General features: G+C 40.0%; 1 protein-coding gene and 1 non-coding gene across 5 annotated transcripts; both read right to left on the bottom strand.

Annotated features, from left to right (window-relative positions):
* Positions 1-5,058: 5,058 nt before the first annotated feature.
* On the bottom strand, positions 5,059-5,162 carry LOC143482472 (U6 spliceosomal RNA). The gene has a single exon (XR_013122235.1). It is a non-coding gene; the product is annotated as a U6 spliceosomal RNA (small nuclear RNA).
* Positions 5,163-8,955: 3,793 nt separating this feature from the next.
* LOC143482301 (uncharacterized) lies at positions 8,956-14,229 on the bottom strand. 4 transcript variants are annotated; one of them, XR_013122180.1, is made up of 3 exons: positions 13,418-14,229; positions 12,745-12,939; positions 8,956-9,863 (listed from the first exon to the last, which is right to left on the bottom strand). XR_013122180.1 is itself a non-coding variant. In XM_076980637.1 (3 exons), exons 1-3 carry the CDS (start codon positions 13,769-13,771, stop codon positions 9,029-9,031), a joined length of 1,029 nt encoding a protein of 342 aa, XP_076836752.1. In that variant the 5' UTR covers positions 13,772-14,229; the 3' UTR covers positions 8,956-9,028. The 4 variants fall into 4 exon arrangements, 1 of the variants encoding a protein (XP_076836752.1); XR_013122179.1 differs by having other exon boundaries at positions 13,621-14,229; XR_013122181.1 differs by having other exon boundaries at positions 12,745-12,909; positions 13,621-14,229.
* Positions 14,230-19,455: the final 5,226 nt, after the last annotated feature.

The raw sequence follows: 19,455 nt of genomic DNA, 5'->3' as shown, positions 1-19,455 counted from the left end.
ACTGAAACCACGCAGCAAACTATCCTGGGGCGAAAGTCTATAATGCTGTTGTCTTCTTTCCCCCTTATGACTGGAATCCGCTCATTGCTCCGACGGCCACTGCGAATTCTTCAGAACAGCGTGATGACTAACCAGGTTCTCAAAGGGCATATAGCAACTGCCCACCCGTGGTATATCAGCGCAGTAATTCTCATGGCGCGCCCACCGAACTTGACGGTATTAAGCTGGTCCACCAAAGGAAGCCAGGCCCAACAACAATAACTTGGCACCACTAAAGGTGCTGGAGAAGCAGGATGACGGAAGGGAGTCTGCCCCAGTAACCACACCCCTGCTATTTATAACACCAGGATAAACCTGCCCCGCGACTCGCACGGCTCCACCGCAATTTATAATTAGGGAGGGAATTAGTGAGATTGCCCCAACAATCTCACTCTGCCACACAAATAAATTATTCACCCATGTCTATTCAATCTGTGTTTGAAGGTGAGGGGTTAAGTTAAATGGAAACCTGTGAGCTTGTGTCTCCCCCTATCAGGACTGTGGTGCCCACTGTTCGTTTACAGAGGGCCTGGCAGTTACAATAGGATATATGCACATGGGGTGCTGACGTATTTCCGCTTAAATATTAGCCAGGTCAGCCTCTTCCACTTCCACACTGTTGTGTAGAGTTTATGGAAGTCACGATAATGTCTCACGCAAAGAAGTTTAAGTATCAGCGACCTGACAGCACTACAGCTGAACATTGTTGTGTACCCTTGTGTCAGGTCTCCAGTAAGTACAACAAAGTACTTAGTTTTCATACGTTTCCCTCCAATGCGGAAAACCGGGGTAAATAGATTGTTGCTATCCGGAAGGAGAACTTTACAATCACTCCGCATACCCGCGTATGTAGCCGGCATTTCAGGAAAGAGGATTTGCGTGAACCAGACTCCGATTCAGGATGGCGACGGTTGAAGAAGGGAGCGGTGCCGATGTTATTTGAGTGGAACAATTTCTCCGTCCCACTTTCAAGACCAGGAGTTTGGGAGAGGAGAAAGCGACCATCTGAGGATGACACACCTTTCACGGAGGCTGATAGACTCCCCGAGGACCACGACTACGCTTCGGCTACAGATCCCGCTGCTGTCGACTTAGTTCTCGAAGAAAATGCGCTTCTTAGAGAGGAGATCCTCCAACTGAAGCAAAAAATTGAGAAGCTTACTCTGGAGCATTGGTTTGGCATTCACCGCTTTGCTGGCTCGGACAGTGACATTCGGTTTTATACAAGGTAAGATGTTTAGCATCATGATACACTAAACTTACAACATAAGTAATGTAAACATACATTATACATACATACATACATACATACATTAAACATACATACATACATACATACATACATACATCAAACCTACGTACTGTATGTTCACCTTCATTATATGCTCTCTTTCAAATATACATTTGTTACTATTAAAATTAAGTTCTTAATAAGCACTGATACACATTTTGATCATAAAAGTAATTTTTTCTTTTAGGTTTGCATCCTATGACCTCCTTATGCTCTTCTGGGCCTTAATAGAGCCCTGTCTGCCATCTATGGTCAGTGTCACACAAGCAAAGAGAGACACCTTTGCAGAGCCAAGTTCCACTGTGGTAAGTACTCTTTGTTGTTATTGCAATTATGATTATAAGGACCATACAACATAAATATGACCTGGATAATGGCTTATAGAAAATTAATATAGACATGTAATATTATCTTGTTTTTTTAGACTCGTTACCTGCAGCCCATAGGTGAGATGTTCATGTTTCTGAACTATCTTGCACTGGGTTTAAAACAGCATGACCTTGCTGACCGGTATGGTGACTCCAGATCTGCAAATCCGATAGTAAGGACTCCTGCATGTGGTGCAGCAGAAGGTGCTGTTAAGCCCAAGAAGAATATGCTTATATAATAATATACGCAGGATATGCCGTGTAATAGCAAGGATCTCAAAGATTATTAGAAAGGTAAGGCTGTCTGTTATTTATTTATTATGTACTTCATAATGAATTGTTTGAAGCATTTTATTATTAATTTAGTCTGTTGTGTTGAGCATTATAAATACTCCATATGTTTTCTATAACCCACAACAAAGGAACACTTACACTATTGTATTGCTCTGTCAGACTGTGTTTGCCAGTCTAACAATGTGTGACAAATGGACTTTAAGCTTTGGACTAATTCACTTGATACAACAGAAACCCAAGGCTGCCAAACAGACAACATACAGGTCCAGCAAGGATGAAGACCAAACTCTGAGCTCTGTTGTACCTAAAAGTGAGGTTCTCATTCTTCATAAGCAAAGGAAAATAGTGTAGCAGAACACATTATAAAGCATGAATGTTGAGCACAGTTTATTTTATTTATAAAATAGAAGGTAGAATAGAAGGTCTTTAGGTCCATCTCAGAAGACAGATGCTACATGGATGAAGATGCTTTGGTCATCTCCTATGCAAAGATTGTAATAAAGCGGGGCAAATAAATCAATATAAAAGTGCTGCTATGTGTCACGGTATGGCGGGCCCCCTACTGGTCGCCCCTGTCTACAGCAGCAGCTGTCCTGTCAATTGTTGCGTTGTGTTCGTCCCTCGGGTGGGCGGAGCCCGTGATCCGTCTCACCTGAGGGTCGTTTGTTTGGCTATATATGTCTTGTCTTTGTACCAGTTGACCACTGGTTATTATATCCTTAATTTGGATCAAGTCACGGGTTTTTGGTTTGCACACTTTCTATATTAAGCCATCCTTTTTCCCTGAGACTTGGCGTGATCGCTTCCGTTTTATTTCGCTCACCCTGCCCGTCACACTATGAGATATAGAGAAGTTATTTCATTCACTATCTGCCAGAATCTAGTGAAAGGCAAGCTATTAATGAATAAATGTAGTAATAATGTAAATTTGTTGTAGACAGTGGAAGATGTTTTTGTAACATTTGTAGCGGATACAAATGTTAGTTTATGGATTATGAACGGCCCCCATGGATGGGAGCCAATCTTCTCTGTGGCCAGTTTGGGCCCTTGGGGGGGGGGGCACAATGGTGACAGAGGGTGGGACATGTCTTGCATGTTGAGTAGCCATGTGCTTTAATCAAATCAAATCAAATATATTTGTATAGTGCTTTTCACAACACATGTTGTTACAAAGCACTTTACAGGATTTACAAGGTTAACAACACTATGGGTCCAAATCCCTAATGAGCAAGCCAAAGGCGACAGTGGCAAGGAAAAACTCCCTAGATGGTGGGGAATAGGAAGAAACCTTGGGAGAACCAAGACTCAAAAGGGAACCCATCCTCCATTGGGCAGCCCGTTAACACACAAATTACACAAAAACAAATTATACAGACTAATACACAAGTCACAAACAAATCACACAATCAGGCTAAGTATAAGGTAACTAGAATGAAAGTTCTGGGTGTTGATATTGTCAATGTAAATGTCTTGTGATAAACGCCAGGTTTTCATTCCGTGTCAGAGTGATGATACTGGTATTGTAGGCTCCGACTGCAGTGTTACTCCCCAGGTGAACCTCGGAAAAGAAAGATATGTGATGTGGTAAATATGTAACAGATTATTCAAAGGCCAAACTAAACAGATAAAATCATCATTATCATCATTATCAACAGATAATCAACATCATTGCTGCTGACGTTAGGAACTTTCAACTTTCGTCGAAATTTTACCGTTGCTGCAACATAGAATTGTTGTAAGAATTTCAACCTCAACTAAAATGATGGTCCTGATCAAAAATCTACATTGTATCAATATCTCCTTGCTATCTGGGATTACATTACAAAAGGACTCTAAATATGGGCTCATAACCCTAACCCTGAGATGACATATTTGGTTTGCTCTTTGTTCAACTGTAGCAAACACACACCTTTAAATAAAACATTATTCATTTATTAAAAATATGGTTCAGGTGTGTTGGTGACAATTTTATTTTTTAATAAAAGTAACATTTGAATGTTGACTGGAAGCAAACGTATGTGATAGTGGAATAGATAAAGGATGTGGTAGCAGGAAATTCCCATTTACTGGGAGACCACTGCAGTAATCACGAATGGATCTGTGTCTTTGTACTGGGAGTGATCAGGCTTAATAAAAATGTATTTCATAAGCAAAATTATTCCACACGCACCACTGACACACACATACACTTCTCATACTTTCCCATCTACTAATCAGGGTTGTCCTGTACACTTCAATCTAAGCTCCAAATCATGGCAATAATCAGACACTGGAATAATAATTTCCGAGAGCATTCATTTAAACACCCAGTCTCCAAAATGCAACCTGCTGGACATTAGTTTCAAGCAGTTGATATTATTACACTAAGAAAGCTGTTTGACAATCGACATCTAAACAATAACAAATATATAAGGAAATAAATTATTCACCCGTGTCTATTCAATCTGTGTTGGAAGGTGAGGGGTTAAGTGGAAGCCTATGAGCCTGTGTCTCCCCCTATCAGGACTGTGATGCCCGCTGTTCGTTTACAGAGGGCAGTTATAATTCAGCAATACCAATTTCAAATGACAGCAAAATTGACCAATCATATCTTCCGTCTTAGTGGGCGGGCTTAACTGTATGATAATTTCCGCCCTCTGTGGCGACGCTAGCTGTCGTTAGCACCACCGCTAGCTAGTTTCGATTAATTCATTTGATGTCCTCGTGCGCGTTGTTTACATATTCCGCTCCCGAGGAACACGGAGCTGTGAACCTTATGTTTTTTGGACCCTTATTTTGCTTAAGAAGTTATCTAGTACATATGTTATTGTGTTTTTAAAGCTGTACTGTCGTCTGGATTTTTTATTTGTTTTTTATAATTGCAGTGGGATGGGAGCGTGCCCAGGTTTAACGGGTCACGGTTCGCTACTGGTTTTGACCGATCTGACAGGTCTACATATGTTTAGATGTTTGTTTTTTTCTGTTAATTTTTATTTAAAAGTTGTTTGTACTGTATATTATTGATAGGTTTTAATAATTGATAAGTACCTGAGCCTTCTATAGGAGTTCTGATGACTGTATTGGCCCCAAAATATTGGACGTTTCACGATTTAGCACGTCATCCTTTCACAGGAGCCATGCAAATGTACTCTGTAATTCGTCACTGTTACATGTGCTGCTGTAAGGCGCACAAACTAGATATCTGAACGTCCCCTATAAATGCTGCGGACTTTTACTGTGCGTCTTGTCTCTGGAATGCCCTCAGAACAGACCAAAATAAATAGCATGTCCCTGGAGATAAGATATACAATGATTCACATTTGTGTAAATACTTTTAAGCATTAGTGGTTCAGTTCTTACTGATTTAGCTCGCCGGAGTGTATTGTGGGAAATATGCAGAGTAGACGGCGTAGTGGCGGCTTGAATTGGAGGCTTGTGAGGTGACGTAAACGGCCCCTTTGTCTCTCCTGACATAAGGGCCGTAAGGTGAACATCGAAAAGTCCTTCAGAAAAAGAATTCCGCTCCGCGCTCTCCGTACCAAACACGCTTCAGTTCATAAAAAGAACGAGTTATGCTGAGGTTTAAAAAAGTTTCGCCGCTCAAAATACTGTACTTTTTTTGTTCGCAGCGTTTGATGTAAGGACTAGTGCCTGGTAGGCGTAATAACACTTTGGCTCTTGAGAGGTGCCACGGTTGAGACGTCATCAGAATGGACCAATCGGATCGCTGGTATGTCAGCTGAGCTAGTAAACGCAAGCAGACGTAGTAGTAGCAGCGTGTTCATCCAGCAGTACCGAAGAAGAGGAAATCTCGTCCGAAAGTGTTCAAAAAAAGAAATCCTCGAAACGTAAGATTTGTTACATGCATATATCATCTGTTAAGCATGAGGAAATACAGAATTTCACCAGCACAAAGTGGAATACTTATCGAAATAGTCTTCGGCAGTGGCTAGAGTTGAGGGGCGAGTGCAGAGACTAGCAGAAAGTTTCAAACAGTCTTGAACTGGATTTTGAAGAAATTCCCGATGATGCGGCTTTCCGTCCCACACGGTACCGGAGGATTATTGACCAGCGAGAGATCGAAAGAACTAAACGGCGTCTCGTGCGAGAAACAGAGAGGGGAGATGACCAACAGGCTATCCCTGCTTCAACTACTGGGACTCCGACCAGGAAACCGGTCCAGATCAAGCCTGCCCATCTCGAGCTCTGGCCCTGTTCTTCCTGACATCTGCATCGTTTACAAGAAAGGCTGCAAATTTGTCGTCGCGGGTGGCAGACGCTATAAAGAAGCTTTGATAAAAACACAGACTTTAACTGCAGGTAAGACTGGGTATCACCCTCACCCCCACCACACAGTAGGTAGTCTATGCAAATGCATCCCATCCAACAACACACACACACACACAGATGTTGGGAGAAGTTGAATGACTATGTAGCCTACACTGCTACACAATCCTTGTATTTGTCTAATTCTAATATCAATGTATGTCTGAATTGTCATAATGTGTTGTGCATGTGTGTGGGTGTGAAATTACTTTCCAATACATAACTATGGGCGGCCCCAGCAACCACACTTGTCTCTAGAGGTGTGTCCTGGCTGTGCTGTACATCTGTGTGCACAAGAAATCCTTTTTTTGGGTGCAACACCTAGCACAATTTTTCCAACCACACCACCAGGTAAAATTAAGTCTTCATTTTTTTGCCTGCCTATTTATTCATCCTTTGTTTTCTTTTGTACAAGGCAAGTTGCAGGAAGCTGTTGAAGTGAAGGATGACCAGAGCATCCTCATTCACATCAAGGACACAGACTGGAAGATGGAAACCTTCAAGTGACATGATGACAAGAAATCCAGCCCTGATTCTGTTCTACATGTCATACACTGTGGTTGCAGAGGGAGTGCCTGTGAGACAAACAGATGCTCCTGTTTCTCTGCAGGACTGTTGTACAGACTTGTGCAGGTGTTCCAGTTGTGTGAACACAAAGGAAACAGAGGATAAAGATGATGATAGGTGCCCTGACACTGACAGTGAGGAATAGCACATGTGTGTGTGTGTGTGTGTGTGTGTGAGAGAGAGAGGGAGAGAGATATATTTTACCTCTATTCTATTTGTATCATTGTCATTCCTTTTATTATGGTTATGTATATAAATTTATGCCGGTTGATGTGTATGCCCTCATTGTTTTGATTGTTTTTTATGTGTTGTTAGTGAATAAATGAATACCTGAAGGGTCCTTATTGATAATTACAATTATTTCCATTTATTCAAAAAAATGTCAACATGAAAAGGTAACCTTATCATCAACTTGCACAATTTGCTTGGAATTCATTTAGCGCCTGTTACAAACACATGGATGGCTATCAATAATTACTGAAATTGTTTCCATTATTTGAACAAAATGACAACATGAAAGGTCACTTGTATAATTGTGATTTGTGCTGTAAATAAAGCACTATTTATACTATTATTCATGTATTTCAGAGTATAGTATACTAAGTATTTATGTGGCCCTCAGAAATACATGAATGAGCGTCACATAAATACTAAATAGTGCGTTATTGTATATAAAGTGGGCATAAAATAATATTAATCAACGATATTGTTAATTATTATTTTATGCCCACTATAAAATTATATTTTGCGAGATTCCTTTCTGTAGGTTATATTTGACAGCACAAGGCAAGTTGTAATTTTTTCCAGTTTGTTGTCATAAATCGGCTACGTGATTGGTTTAGCGCGGTCACGCGGTGTGATGTGATGTCAAAATCGTCATTCAGCCTGAGGAGAATAGTTATTCAGAAAACGTCTCGGTTTAAACAAAGTACAGGATTCTGTGACGCGAAACTTTTTTGGTAAGTGCAATATAACTTGATAATTTTTATCAGCTAACGGGCATGTAGTACGGAGAGCGCAGAGAGGATCAGAACGATAACGGGGTTCACCTTATGGCCTATATATAGTGGCATGTCTGCTGACAAACTATGAAAGTGGGCCTCTTGTAAAGGCCTGGACAATGAAGCAAGGCTCATGATCTTCTGTTGGGCTTTTTTGAAGGTGGAAAAGTTGTTGATGTTTTTGATGTTTATTTCATTTTTATTACATTTTTTTAAACATTGTAACAGTATTTAGCTCTTGTGTTTATTTGCTCTTGCTTCATATGGATTGCGCTGCTGTAACACACGATTTTCCCCTCTGGGATAGATAGATAAATAAATAAATATCTATCTATCTATCGTTAGTCAAAAATCCCAACAGAGGATGTAATGTAATTATCTGTAGTTATGTATGTATTCATGTACATTATTGCACATTAGTGTTGTGACCAAATGCTGATTTACTGCAATAAATTTACTGTTTAAGTACTGTTTAATTTATTTTAGTAATAATTTGTCACCCACCTGAGAGTTCTGACTGCTTACCATACTGTATTAATTACACAAGACACTGACCAGATTAATGCGAATTTCTTTATTATAATAATTCATTTTCTATAAAATTATTACATTCATATCTTTTTAATGAATATAATTACAGCTATAATAAAACAACAACAATGAAATATATTTAAATACACCTTTAAACACAACTTACACAACAGCTGAAACTGAATCCAGTGCAGTGAAACACATTTATATACACACACAGGTGAAGTGAGCACACGTGCCCGGATCAGTGAGCAGCCTCTAGGGCTGAAGTGCCCTTGGGTAAGGCACCTAACCCTGAATTGGTCCACGGGCACTGTAGAGGCTGCTCACCGCTCCGGGCACGTGTGCTCACTTCACCTGTGTGTGTATATAAATGTGTGTTTCACTGCACTTGATGGGTTAAAGGAGGAGGACCAATTTCACTGTGTGTAAAAACATAGTGACAAATTCACTTTCTTATATCTGCACAAAAACAATTGGAATTTTAGTTACACATTAGTTTGTAAGACCTCTCCAACCTATCTATTTAGGGATGCATAGAGGTAAAATTAAAAAAAGAAATGGTTTTCATGATTTCTTTGTCTTGGGGGATTCTCTGAATAAACATGTCTTTCTGTGTATAGACCACAAAATCACACCAGTCCAATCCAGAGATCAGCATCTGGCCCTGAATCTGTCAAAAGTAAGGATGGGTTTTCCTGAGTGTTTGTGCCCTCACTGATCTCAATATATGGGCAGTCCACATAGCTTGTTACATTTGGGCATTTTATTTCAACAAGCCCAAACTCAGGCTGCTCCTTTGGATCATACACACTCCCATCGGGCGATGACCCCATCCATGGTGCATCAGGGTGGGTAAGAAACCCACAAGGATAGTGGTTAACCTCCCTTGCTTGGCAGTACTCCTCTACTGCTACAGGCTCCAGCTCAAGCCCCCTTCTCATGTCTGCAGTCTGATGGCTAGGTCTCACAAGCCTTTTTGCTAAATTTTCAGCAGAGCTCTGTCCTCTGGTGTGACAGACTTCTCTGAATTTGGAGGAGGTGACACGAGACTGTCTCAATTTATGCCACTCAACACAGGAACTCTGCTCTTTTGTAGAATTTTCTATTTTGTGTGCTGTTTCTAATGATGTTTCCAGGGACATCATGTGGAGCTGCTGATGTTCTGTGCAGATAAAGGAACAGGTAGAGGGTCCCAGCCTATATTCACGATGTGGTAGTTGGGGGGGAGAAGGTGCATCTGTGTGTGGACAGGTTTTTGGCACTCTCTTCATTGGCATATGATAAGATAACACACTTCCTTCTTGCACTTTTCCAAATGCAGAGTCAACCAGAAGTACATTACTTGATATGCCCATAGTTGTAATCATTGGAGCCACATCACTAGAAAGGCCACAGTAGACTTCATCCACCCTGAGTGCAGAAACTTCAGGCAGAAGTGAACTCACTCCCTTGTACAAGCTGCTCCTATGAATAAGACAAAGCACAAAAAAAGAAGAAGAAAAAGCATTTTTATTGTTTGCACAAAGTCTTATAAAGTATAAGCTCAAATGCAAGACCATGACTAGAGAAAGATTGTCGTGTTTAAGTAGCACTGGAAAAATGTGCCTGAAGCTATCTGATTTAGGCTTTCTTGTTTGATCAATTAACAGTATAAATACATATAACGTAGCACTGATAATTATACTAAAAATATCAATACATAAATCAACAACGATTAAAAAATAGTAATAGTATTAATACAAATATTAATAAAAAATTAAAAAAATTATAAAAACCTGATGCCTTTTGCTACCCTGCTTTCCTTAGGTCTGGCTGAAAGAATGGTCATCTCACTCACAAGACCAGGGGGGTATTCCACAAAGCGGGTTTAACAAACTCTAAACTTAACCCTGAACTCTGAGTTGTCTTACCCCAATCTGACATACTCAGAGTTTTCGGTTCCAAAACGGCTGATCGGAGTTAAAGTAATCAGGGTCGCTCAACTGAGTAGGTTGACCCAGACAGAAGCGTGTTCACGCGTAACTATAAAAGGCATCCTTAATGGAACGCAGATAAATAGGATTTATCATGGACTTAAATGCGAAAATCAGCCGAGCATCGTATTTCACACAACTGTAGCTTGAAGTATTAATGACTGCGTATGCAGAATATTTAGATATTATTAAACGTAAATGTAATACTGCGGTAGCTGCTAGAGAAAGGCAGTCAGCATGTCAAAAAATTGCCAACAGAGTTAATGCGTGAGTGAAAATGATATTTTTATATTTAGCAGAAGGGTGCGATTATATCATTATATTCTCCACATTTATAATACTGTATTGAGTTTTTAAATATTTTTTTAATTGAACACTTACTAATTCCAGATCTAATCTGAGTGGTGTGAAACACACATGGCATCAGATAAAAATGAAGTATAAGAATATAGTACAAAGTGGTATGGCTGTACATAACTATATCTTATTCTTAAAATATATTCTAAAATATATTTATTTACAGGAAAAATGAAATAATGAAACATTACAGTGAATGTGACTGTAATGTATATTAAAAGGTTACAGGGTGGATGGTGGGGTGGGTGGTGGTGGTGCATGATTTAATGTGAAAAGCAGTGATTGCAGATGGAGTCTCTGACAACTCCACCATCTCTGTTGTCACCCACATGCATGTAAGGTTCCTCATCTGTGGGCATGTCAGAGATGGTAGGCTGTCGCTCTTCCTGGATGGTTGCAATGTTGTGTAATACCACATATGCCATTATTATGTGGCACGCCCTATCAGGGGTTACTCTGACCTCCTTCAGGCACTGGAACCTGGCCTTGAGGATTCCTAGGGTCATTTAAATTCTTGCCCTGGTTTTGCTGTGGGCCTGATTGTAGTGGCACTGTGGTCCAGGTGCAGGATCTGAATAGGGAGTCATGAGGTATAGGGCAGGCAGGGATACCCTCTGTCTCCATGAAGGAGGCCGTCAGAGTGTCCTATAATCACACTAGGGTTTGCAATGATTTAACTATTACACTGCATGTGAACAACTAGCATAACTACCTCAGGCCTACTCTGTTCAGATTTGTTGTACAGTGTGGAATCATACATGGATCCTGGCCATCTGGCTTCAACATTTGTGATGAGGTGGGAAGCATCACATATGATCTTGATGGGGAGAACGGTCAGTTACAATAGCTACGTTATTTTTGTTACCATTAAAGATAAGTACATTATTCATTAAGGATTATAAAGGTTAGTACCTGTACATTTATGCTATGGATGGATTTTCTGTTTATGTAATCACCTTCATGTTCTAATGGTGCTGTAATACGTAGCATATGTAGGCAGGGGAGTAGCAGTTAATTCTGGGCCCTGTATACTCTTAATGTCAGTGGGCCCCTATAAATGCCAGAAAATGAGGCACATGAGCAAAATGGGCCCCTCTCCCTACTCGGGCACTGGGTAGCCAGGTCCACTTTTCCCCCCACTACCACACCCATGTATGTAGGTTCCATCAATGCAGCCAATCACTCTAGGAAATCCATAAAATGTTAATGGAATTAAGTTCGTTATATATTGCTTCTCCTTTGCTTAATTTCTTTATTGTCCGTGTGAATTAAAGACAAACCAACGATGCTGTGGAATTCCTCTTTGATGTCCATAACTGGCTTATGCCCAGGAAACACCACAAAACTGGGCACTAGTCATTTTAATGCCAGACATACTTTTCGGACAGACCGACATACAGTAGCTTTGCTGACAGGTTCCGCATCTCCTACACTATAAAAAAAACTTCCACTAGCAAAAAAAAGAAGAGCGATGTATAAAAATCTGGAGAGAATTGAGGGCTGATCCGCGATGTGTAATATTTGAAATGTGACGCTTAATAATGTTATTGATGTAAGTAATGGATTGTGCCGAAAAAAGATAACGTTCATTAAAAAAGAATCTGAAAATGATAGTAGGCCTACGTGTATTTGGGATTTTATAAGGCTTTCCCGATGAAGAGCTCGGCGAATAAATTGAGCTTTAATATCCACATGATCCTCGAGGAAAGGACATGTCATGATGACGTGTTTGTAACTCTGGTTCAGGTACAAGTTAACCTGCCAGCGAGCAGGTTAGCTTCAGAGCATAAGTTGCTATAGTAAAGGACTCAGGTTTTCTCTAAGCTCGGTTTCTGGAACGGAAAACCTTGAGTTTCCGTGTATTCTGAGTTAACTTACCCGGTTTTCTCGCTTAACCCGCTTTGTGGAATACCCCCCAGGTTTAAAACCCTGGATGTACACAAAATAATTTTCAATAAACAAACAAACTATATACATATATGAAATCAAAGTACCATGTTAAAAACATTAGTTACCATAGTCCTTGGTTTATGCCACTTGTGTTCAGTCTCAGTGCAGCTGTGTATTGGGGGAACAACAGTGATTCTCATCTGAGAATAATGTGCAGTCTGGTACAGAAGTGCAGCCACATGGCTGCACAAAGCTGCACCTGCAACACAAGTACACTGGCAGCTCTGTAGCTGCACCGGATGAGAATCACTACGCAAAATCTGTGAAAATACACAAATCTGTTATAATACATACTGGGTTGCAAGTGCAGTTGAACATGAAAACATTAATTTCTAAATATGAAATTTTTTTTATACAAGAGAATACATGAGTAAAGTGAGACGGTTGTGTTCTGAAAAACAAATATGGACCATATTACTACAGTTCATTGGCATGATATGTTAAAGGATAAGATTGAAGCCAAAACATTGTTAATCTCACTTTATTCATTGAAAATTCACACAGAACGTGTGAAAGTGACAACACAGAAGTCAATCTAGTTTCTGTGAATCTGTGTAAGTTACTGTGTACAGATTTTACACTAATATTACTGATGGAATATAGTACCAATCATGTACTTAACAGTAGCCTTTAACAGTATTAGATTTAAAGCTTTGATGTAATTCACAGAAACCTGACTAACAGGAACCTGTCTAATGAACCAGCCTGCACTGAACCTGCAGGATAACTTTCCCTTACGCTCAAACTGTGAGGCTTTTTTACTTCTCCTCATTGATCTATAGCTCTCTGCCCTAATGGTGACCTCTCCTGTCCTTGAGTCCTTGTTTGAAACTCAGACCGACAAAGATTAGTAACATTTTCATACATTAGCAGTATCACCACACTAGCATTGGGTAGTAAACAGTTTAGCCGCGGGTTAACATTACACGACCGGATCTTACCTTCATAATTGTGGACGTAGCTTGAAATGTAGAGTTTGAAGGCCTTCTCTTTCATGGTCGATGAGGTCCGACACGATGTGTGAATAATACGCGTAACGTCGTTGATCGTGATCCTGGGCAGATCCTGAAGCGAGCGAGTGTAAAACGCCATAGCTGCACTGATTACTAGCAAGACCGGAAGTGATGAAGCTGACTAACACGGAATGCGGAAGAGAGCGTGCATATAGGCTGTTAGCACCGCGATCATAATGCTAATTTCCGCTAGCAAGCCTATGGGATTTCTAATGTAACATTAGCATCAAGCTAATGGTCCATCGCACCGTGAATCGAGAATATCTTTACTATTGTTGTTGGAAACAGAAAGTGTTCAATTACAACAAATATTATATAGTATAGTAAAGGAAATATACAAAGAGCAACATTCAAACTATTTTATTTATTTATTTTTATTGTTTGGCGGGACTCATTAGAGAAATCGTCTCTACGTCTGCTGCTAATTTTAACGTTTGAAACACGAATCTACAAATGTTCTGCTGTTTGTTGTAGGATCGGTAACATATACAGTCTGCTTGGGCGTTAATCGCTTCACAGCAGGGGAGTGGGCTGCATGGACCTTACGAAATGTTCCGTAGCTGTCGGGAGATTAGTTTAAACAGCAGCGTGACTACGGGCCGGGGCCGCTAGTAATGTATGCCAGTCCGCCCCGACTCTAAACTACAGTCATTTGTTATGTATGAGGAGGGAGTAGATTAGTATTGTGACGCAATTCATTCGATTTTGGTGAGCGAGTATTTGCGGAGCAACGTTCATCACAAACGGTAAACATTTCAAACAAAAATAACTGCTGAAAAGTCGCGGCCGGGAGCTGAAGGGAACCAACTTCAGTATTAACGATCAGTTCCCCAAAGAAATCCTGGAGCGACGCAAGGTCTTGTTTCCCATCCGCAAGAGTTTCATCCAGGCAGGATCCCGGGCTGTAATATCAGTGGATAAACTACGTGAACGGTCAACTCTACCGCGACACCAACACAACACCATGGCTGTTCTAAACAGGTGAACTGTATCAACACCGACACCAACTCCTTACTACACATTACTTTTCGCCTAGAACAATAAGACATGTTTAAGTTTAAATAACTAATGCCGGTCTAATTAGCACCGTACCGTATGTTTTTCGTCATAAGTCCTAGTTGTTTATACTTTTTTTTGTTGTATATGCACTTTCAGTGTACGTCACCTTTTCCTTTTCCCTTCCCCTCTCTTTTTCTCTTTCTACACTCACCCAGCGATTTGTTCACCCACTTTCAAGACTGCAATGTATTGTATGCACACACACACGCACATGCAGGCAGGTATGCAAAACAGACACACACGTAGACATAGGCTATAGCACAATCTCACACTAACACACAGGAGATACACACACGCGACCGATTCATGCAGGCACAGACACACAGGCATATAGCGCAGACACATACACGAAACATTCAACACAGGCATACAACACAGAAGTGCAACACACACACCTTTAGCAACCATCCAACACTCAAACAAGTAGTTTTAACATTAGTTCACTGAAGTTCGTCACATGGAATGTACGTGGAACTGGTTCGAGGGAAAAGAGATTGAAAAATTTTTAATCGGCTAAATGACTTACAAGCAGATATTGTCTTTCTACAGGAAACTCATATGTCTAAAACACCTACATACACACTGACCTCTCCTCAGTTCCCACACTTGTACTCAGCCTGTTACAACTCAAAACAAAGGGGGGTGGCCATACTAATTAACAAAAGGATAAGCTTTTCCATTAGCAACAATATAACTGATCCAGATGGTAGATACATAATACTCAACCTATCCATTCTAAATATGCGTTTATGTTTTGCTAACATATATGGACCAAATGTTGACGACCCCTCCTTTTTCCACAATATTTTCACTGCACTCTCTGATCACTCTGACACCAAACTAATAATAGGAGGAGACTTCAACTTGGTACTTGATCCAGATATCGACAGGCTCAGTACAGCAGTGAGTCAAAGGAACTGGCAGTCTATAGACACCCTAAAACAATATATGAACGATTTTGGGCTCTCTGATGCGTGGTGTTCACAACACCCCACTCTCCGGGACTACTTTCTTTTCGGCAGTACACTTCTCACATTCTCGTTTAGACAACTTCTTAGTTAGCAATTCCATTATGACAGATGTCACAGACACTTGTATTCACCCTATCACTATCAGTGACCATGCACCGGTCTCTCTCTCTTTGACACAGAAAAGAACCACACCAGCAACGAGGAACTGGAGATTAAATACATCATTACTTAAGGAACAAGATTTCATTAATTACTTCAAAAAAGAATGGGCAACATATTTAGAATATAACGATCTACCAGGTACCTCTCCGTGTGTTCTTTGGGAAGCAGGGAAGGCAGTAATGCGGGGGAAAATAATATCCTACTGCACACATAAGAAAAAGACAGAAAAAACACAGGTATTAGAATTGGAAGGAAAAATAAAATCTTTAGAAGCTGCCCATGCTGCTTCACCACAAGAACACACACTGAACAAGCTGAGGAAACTCAAACTGGAATTAAATGAAATAATAGATAAAAAGACACAATTTTTACTGCAAAGACTGCGTTGGCAGAATTTTGAACATGGCAATAAATCCTAAATAAATAAGAAAATTCCTTGCTAATCAGTTAAAGCTTAATAAGGAAAAACAACTATCTCCTCTATTAAGAACTCAACAGGTAGCATTATTCACGACCCACAACAAATAAATAAAGCTTTTAAAGAGTTTTATAAAGCTTTATACGCATCACAGATTAATCCATCTGATTCAGCTATTGAAGAATTTATTAATAATATAAATCTCCCAAATCTGGAAAACGAACAAATTGTTGCACTGGATTCACCACTTGCTCTGCCCGAATTACATGAAGCCCTACAGCAGCTACCAAATAACAAAGCTCCAGGACCAGATGGATTTCCTGTAGAATTCTACAAAGAATTATGGTCGGTGCTAGAACCAACCTTTTTTAGAATGGTAAATCAAATTCAAAAAGATCATGTACTGTCTCCAGACATGAATTCTGCTAACATCAGTGTACTTCGAAAGCCAGGCAAAGACCCTACACTAGATTCTAAAATACAAACACAATACATTAACTAAACTTACTAAAATAAACATTACTTTCCATAGTATGTTTTAAAATATGAACTATATCAATGTTAAATATTTTTCAACCAAATTGAAATGCAATGCAATATTTATTTAATTAGTTGTAAAACATTGAAAATTCTGAATAAATGTAATCAGTCAATCATTTTTTTTATTTGTATTGTTCATAGTTCTGTCCTTTCACTTCCACATTTTGAATAAAAACAAATAACAATTTTTACCAAATTTATTTTTGTAATACACACATACATATCAGTGTAATATTCTGGTATGACTGTGTATAAACACCCCCACAGGACATTCTCACTGCTTGTTGCGTTCTTGCCGTCCACCCCCTCGGTCACAGGACAAGTTGAACCATCTGATGGCATGCAGAGTTATTTTAGTGTCTGTTGCTCTTGCAGAAGTGGGACATTTCCGAACAGAACCTAAACACAAATTAATGAGAAAGCAGTGCTGGACAACAGAATATTAACCACAGCTAATACAACAAAAAGAAAAAGGTTAAAAATAAATTGTTGAAAAAAAAGTGAGTAGACAGGCCAGCACATATTACTAGACTATTCACATTTACATGCAATTAATAATTTGGTAACACATTTTAACATTTAACATGTGATTTGGTACGCCTGTTTTCAAAGTGGAATCCCTACAAAACAACATTTTCTATAGATCAAATGGCAAACCCTGCTAAACGATGCACAGAATAATCTGCAACTTGCAGCATTACACTGAACAAAATCTCAAGCTCTGACAAACGGTTTAACTATATACAACTAACTAACTATATACTATATAATAACCATAATTATATGCCTAAATTTATCCACACACACAAAAATGAGGCCCCAACCCTTTTGAGTGACACGGCACTTACCAGAAAACATTTCTGGGTTTGAGTATTCAGTATTATAGCCTTGGATGCAGATCTGCGAACTATTTCCTGAAAACAAAAATAAGATGGGAAAATGCAGTAAATAAATAATGCTTGACATTAACAAGAAAGACAGAAATCAGAGGAAATACAGTGTGCCTCTGTATGATAATAATCCAGATACTCTCCATTCCCCTGGATTTACCTGGATCCTGATTCAGGATGCGAGATAGAAAGAGCTTGGAAGCAACAGACCTGCTTACTTCATTGATCGGTCCCTGGGGTTTAGCAGGTAAAGCCAAACAGATACAAATACATGCAATTACACAGCAGTGAACATTTTATATAATACATTTTAAATAGGGTGTGAATGGATGTTGCAGGTTGTGAATGGATGTTGCAGGTTGTGAATGGATGTTGCAGGTTGTGAATGGATGTTGCAGGTTGTGAATGGATGTTGCAGGTTATGTATGGATGTTGCAGGTTGTGTTGGAGCTTGTGTTGGTGTTGGAGGTTGTGTATGGATGTTGGAGGTTGTGTATGGATGTTGGAGGTTGTGTATGGATGTTGCAGGTTGTGTATGGATGTTGCAGGTTGTGTATGGATGTTGCAGGTTGTGTATGGATGTTGCAGGTTGTGTTGTTGAAGGTTGTGTATGAATGTTGGAGGTTGTGTTGGTGTTGCAGGTTGTATTGGAGGTTGTGTATGGATGTTGCAGGTTTTGTTAGTGTTGCAGGTTTTGTTAGTGTTGCAGGTTTTGATAGTGTTGCAGGTTTTGATAGTGTTGCAGGTTTTGATAGTGTTGCAGGTTTTGATAGTGTTGCAGGTTTTGATAGTGTTGCAGGTTTTGATAGTGTTGCAGGTTTTGATAGTGTTGCAGGTTGTGTATGGATGTTGCAGGTTGTGTTGTTGAAGGTTGGAGGTTGTGTTGGTGTTGCAGGTTGTGTTGGTGTTGCAGGTTGTGTTGGTGTTGCAGGTTGTGTATGGAAGTTGGAGGTTGTGTATGGAAGTTGGAGGTTGTGTATGGAAGTTGGAGGTTGTGTATGGAAGTTGGAGGTTGTGTATGGAAGTTGGAGGTTGTGTATGGAAGTTGGAGGTTGTGTATGGAAGTTGGAGGTTGTGTATGGATGTTGGAGGTTGTGTATGGATGTTGGAGGTTGTGTATGGATGTTGGAGGTTGTGTATGGATGTTGGAGGTTGTGTATGGATGTTGGAGGTTGTGTATGGATGTTGGAGGTTGTGTATGGATGTTGCAGGTTGTGTATGGATGTTGCAGGTTGTGTATGGATGTTGCAGGTTGTGTTGTTGAAGGTTGTGTATGAATGTTGGAGGTTGTGTTGGTGTTGCAGGTTGTATTGGAGGTTGTGTATGGATGTTGCAGGTTTTGTTAGTGTTGCAGGTTTTGTTAGTGTTGCAGGTTTTGATAGTGTTGCAGGTTTTGATAGTGTTGCAGGTTTTGATAGTGTTGCAGGTTTTGATAGTGTTGCAGGTTTTGATAGTGTTGCAGGTTGTGTATGGATGTTGCAGGTTGTGTTGTTGAAGGTTGGAGGTTGTGTTGGTGTTGCAGGTTGTGTTGGTGTTGCAGGTTGTGTTGGTGTTGCAGGTTGTGTATGGAAGTTGGAGGTTGTGTATGGAAGTTGGAGGTTGTGTATGGAAGTTGGAGGTTGTGTATGGAAGTTGGAGGTTGTGTATGGATGTTGGAGGTTGTGTATGGATGTTGGAGGTTGTGTATGGATGTTGGAGGTTGTGTATGGATGTTGGAGGTTGT

The sequence above is a fragment of the Brachyhypopomus gauderio genome, chromosome 18 (assembly GCF_052324685.1).
Source record: "Brachyhypopomus gauderio isolate BG-103 chromosome 18, BGAUD_0.2, whole genome shotgun sequence".
Classification (NCBI taxonomy): Eukaryota; Metazoa; Chordata; class Actinopteri; order Gymnotiformes; family Hypopomidae; genus Brachyhypopomus; species Brachyhypopomus gauderio.
Note: the sequence above shows the minus strand (reverse complement) of the source record. Positions and strands in the feature narration are given on the sequence as shown.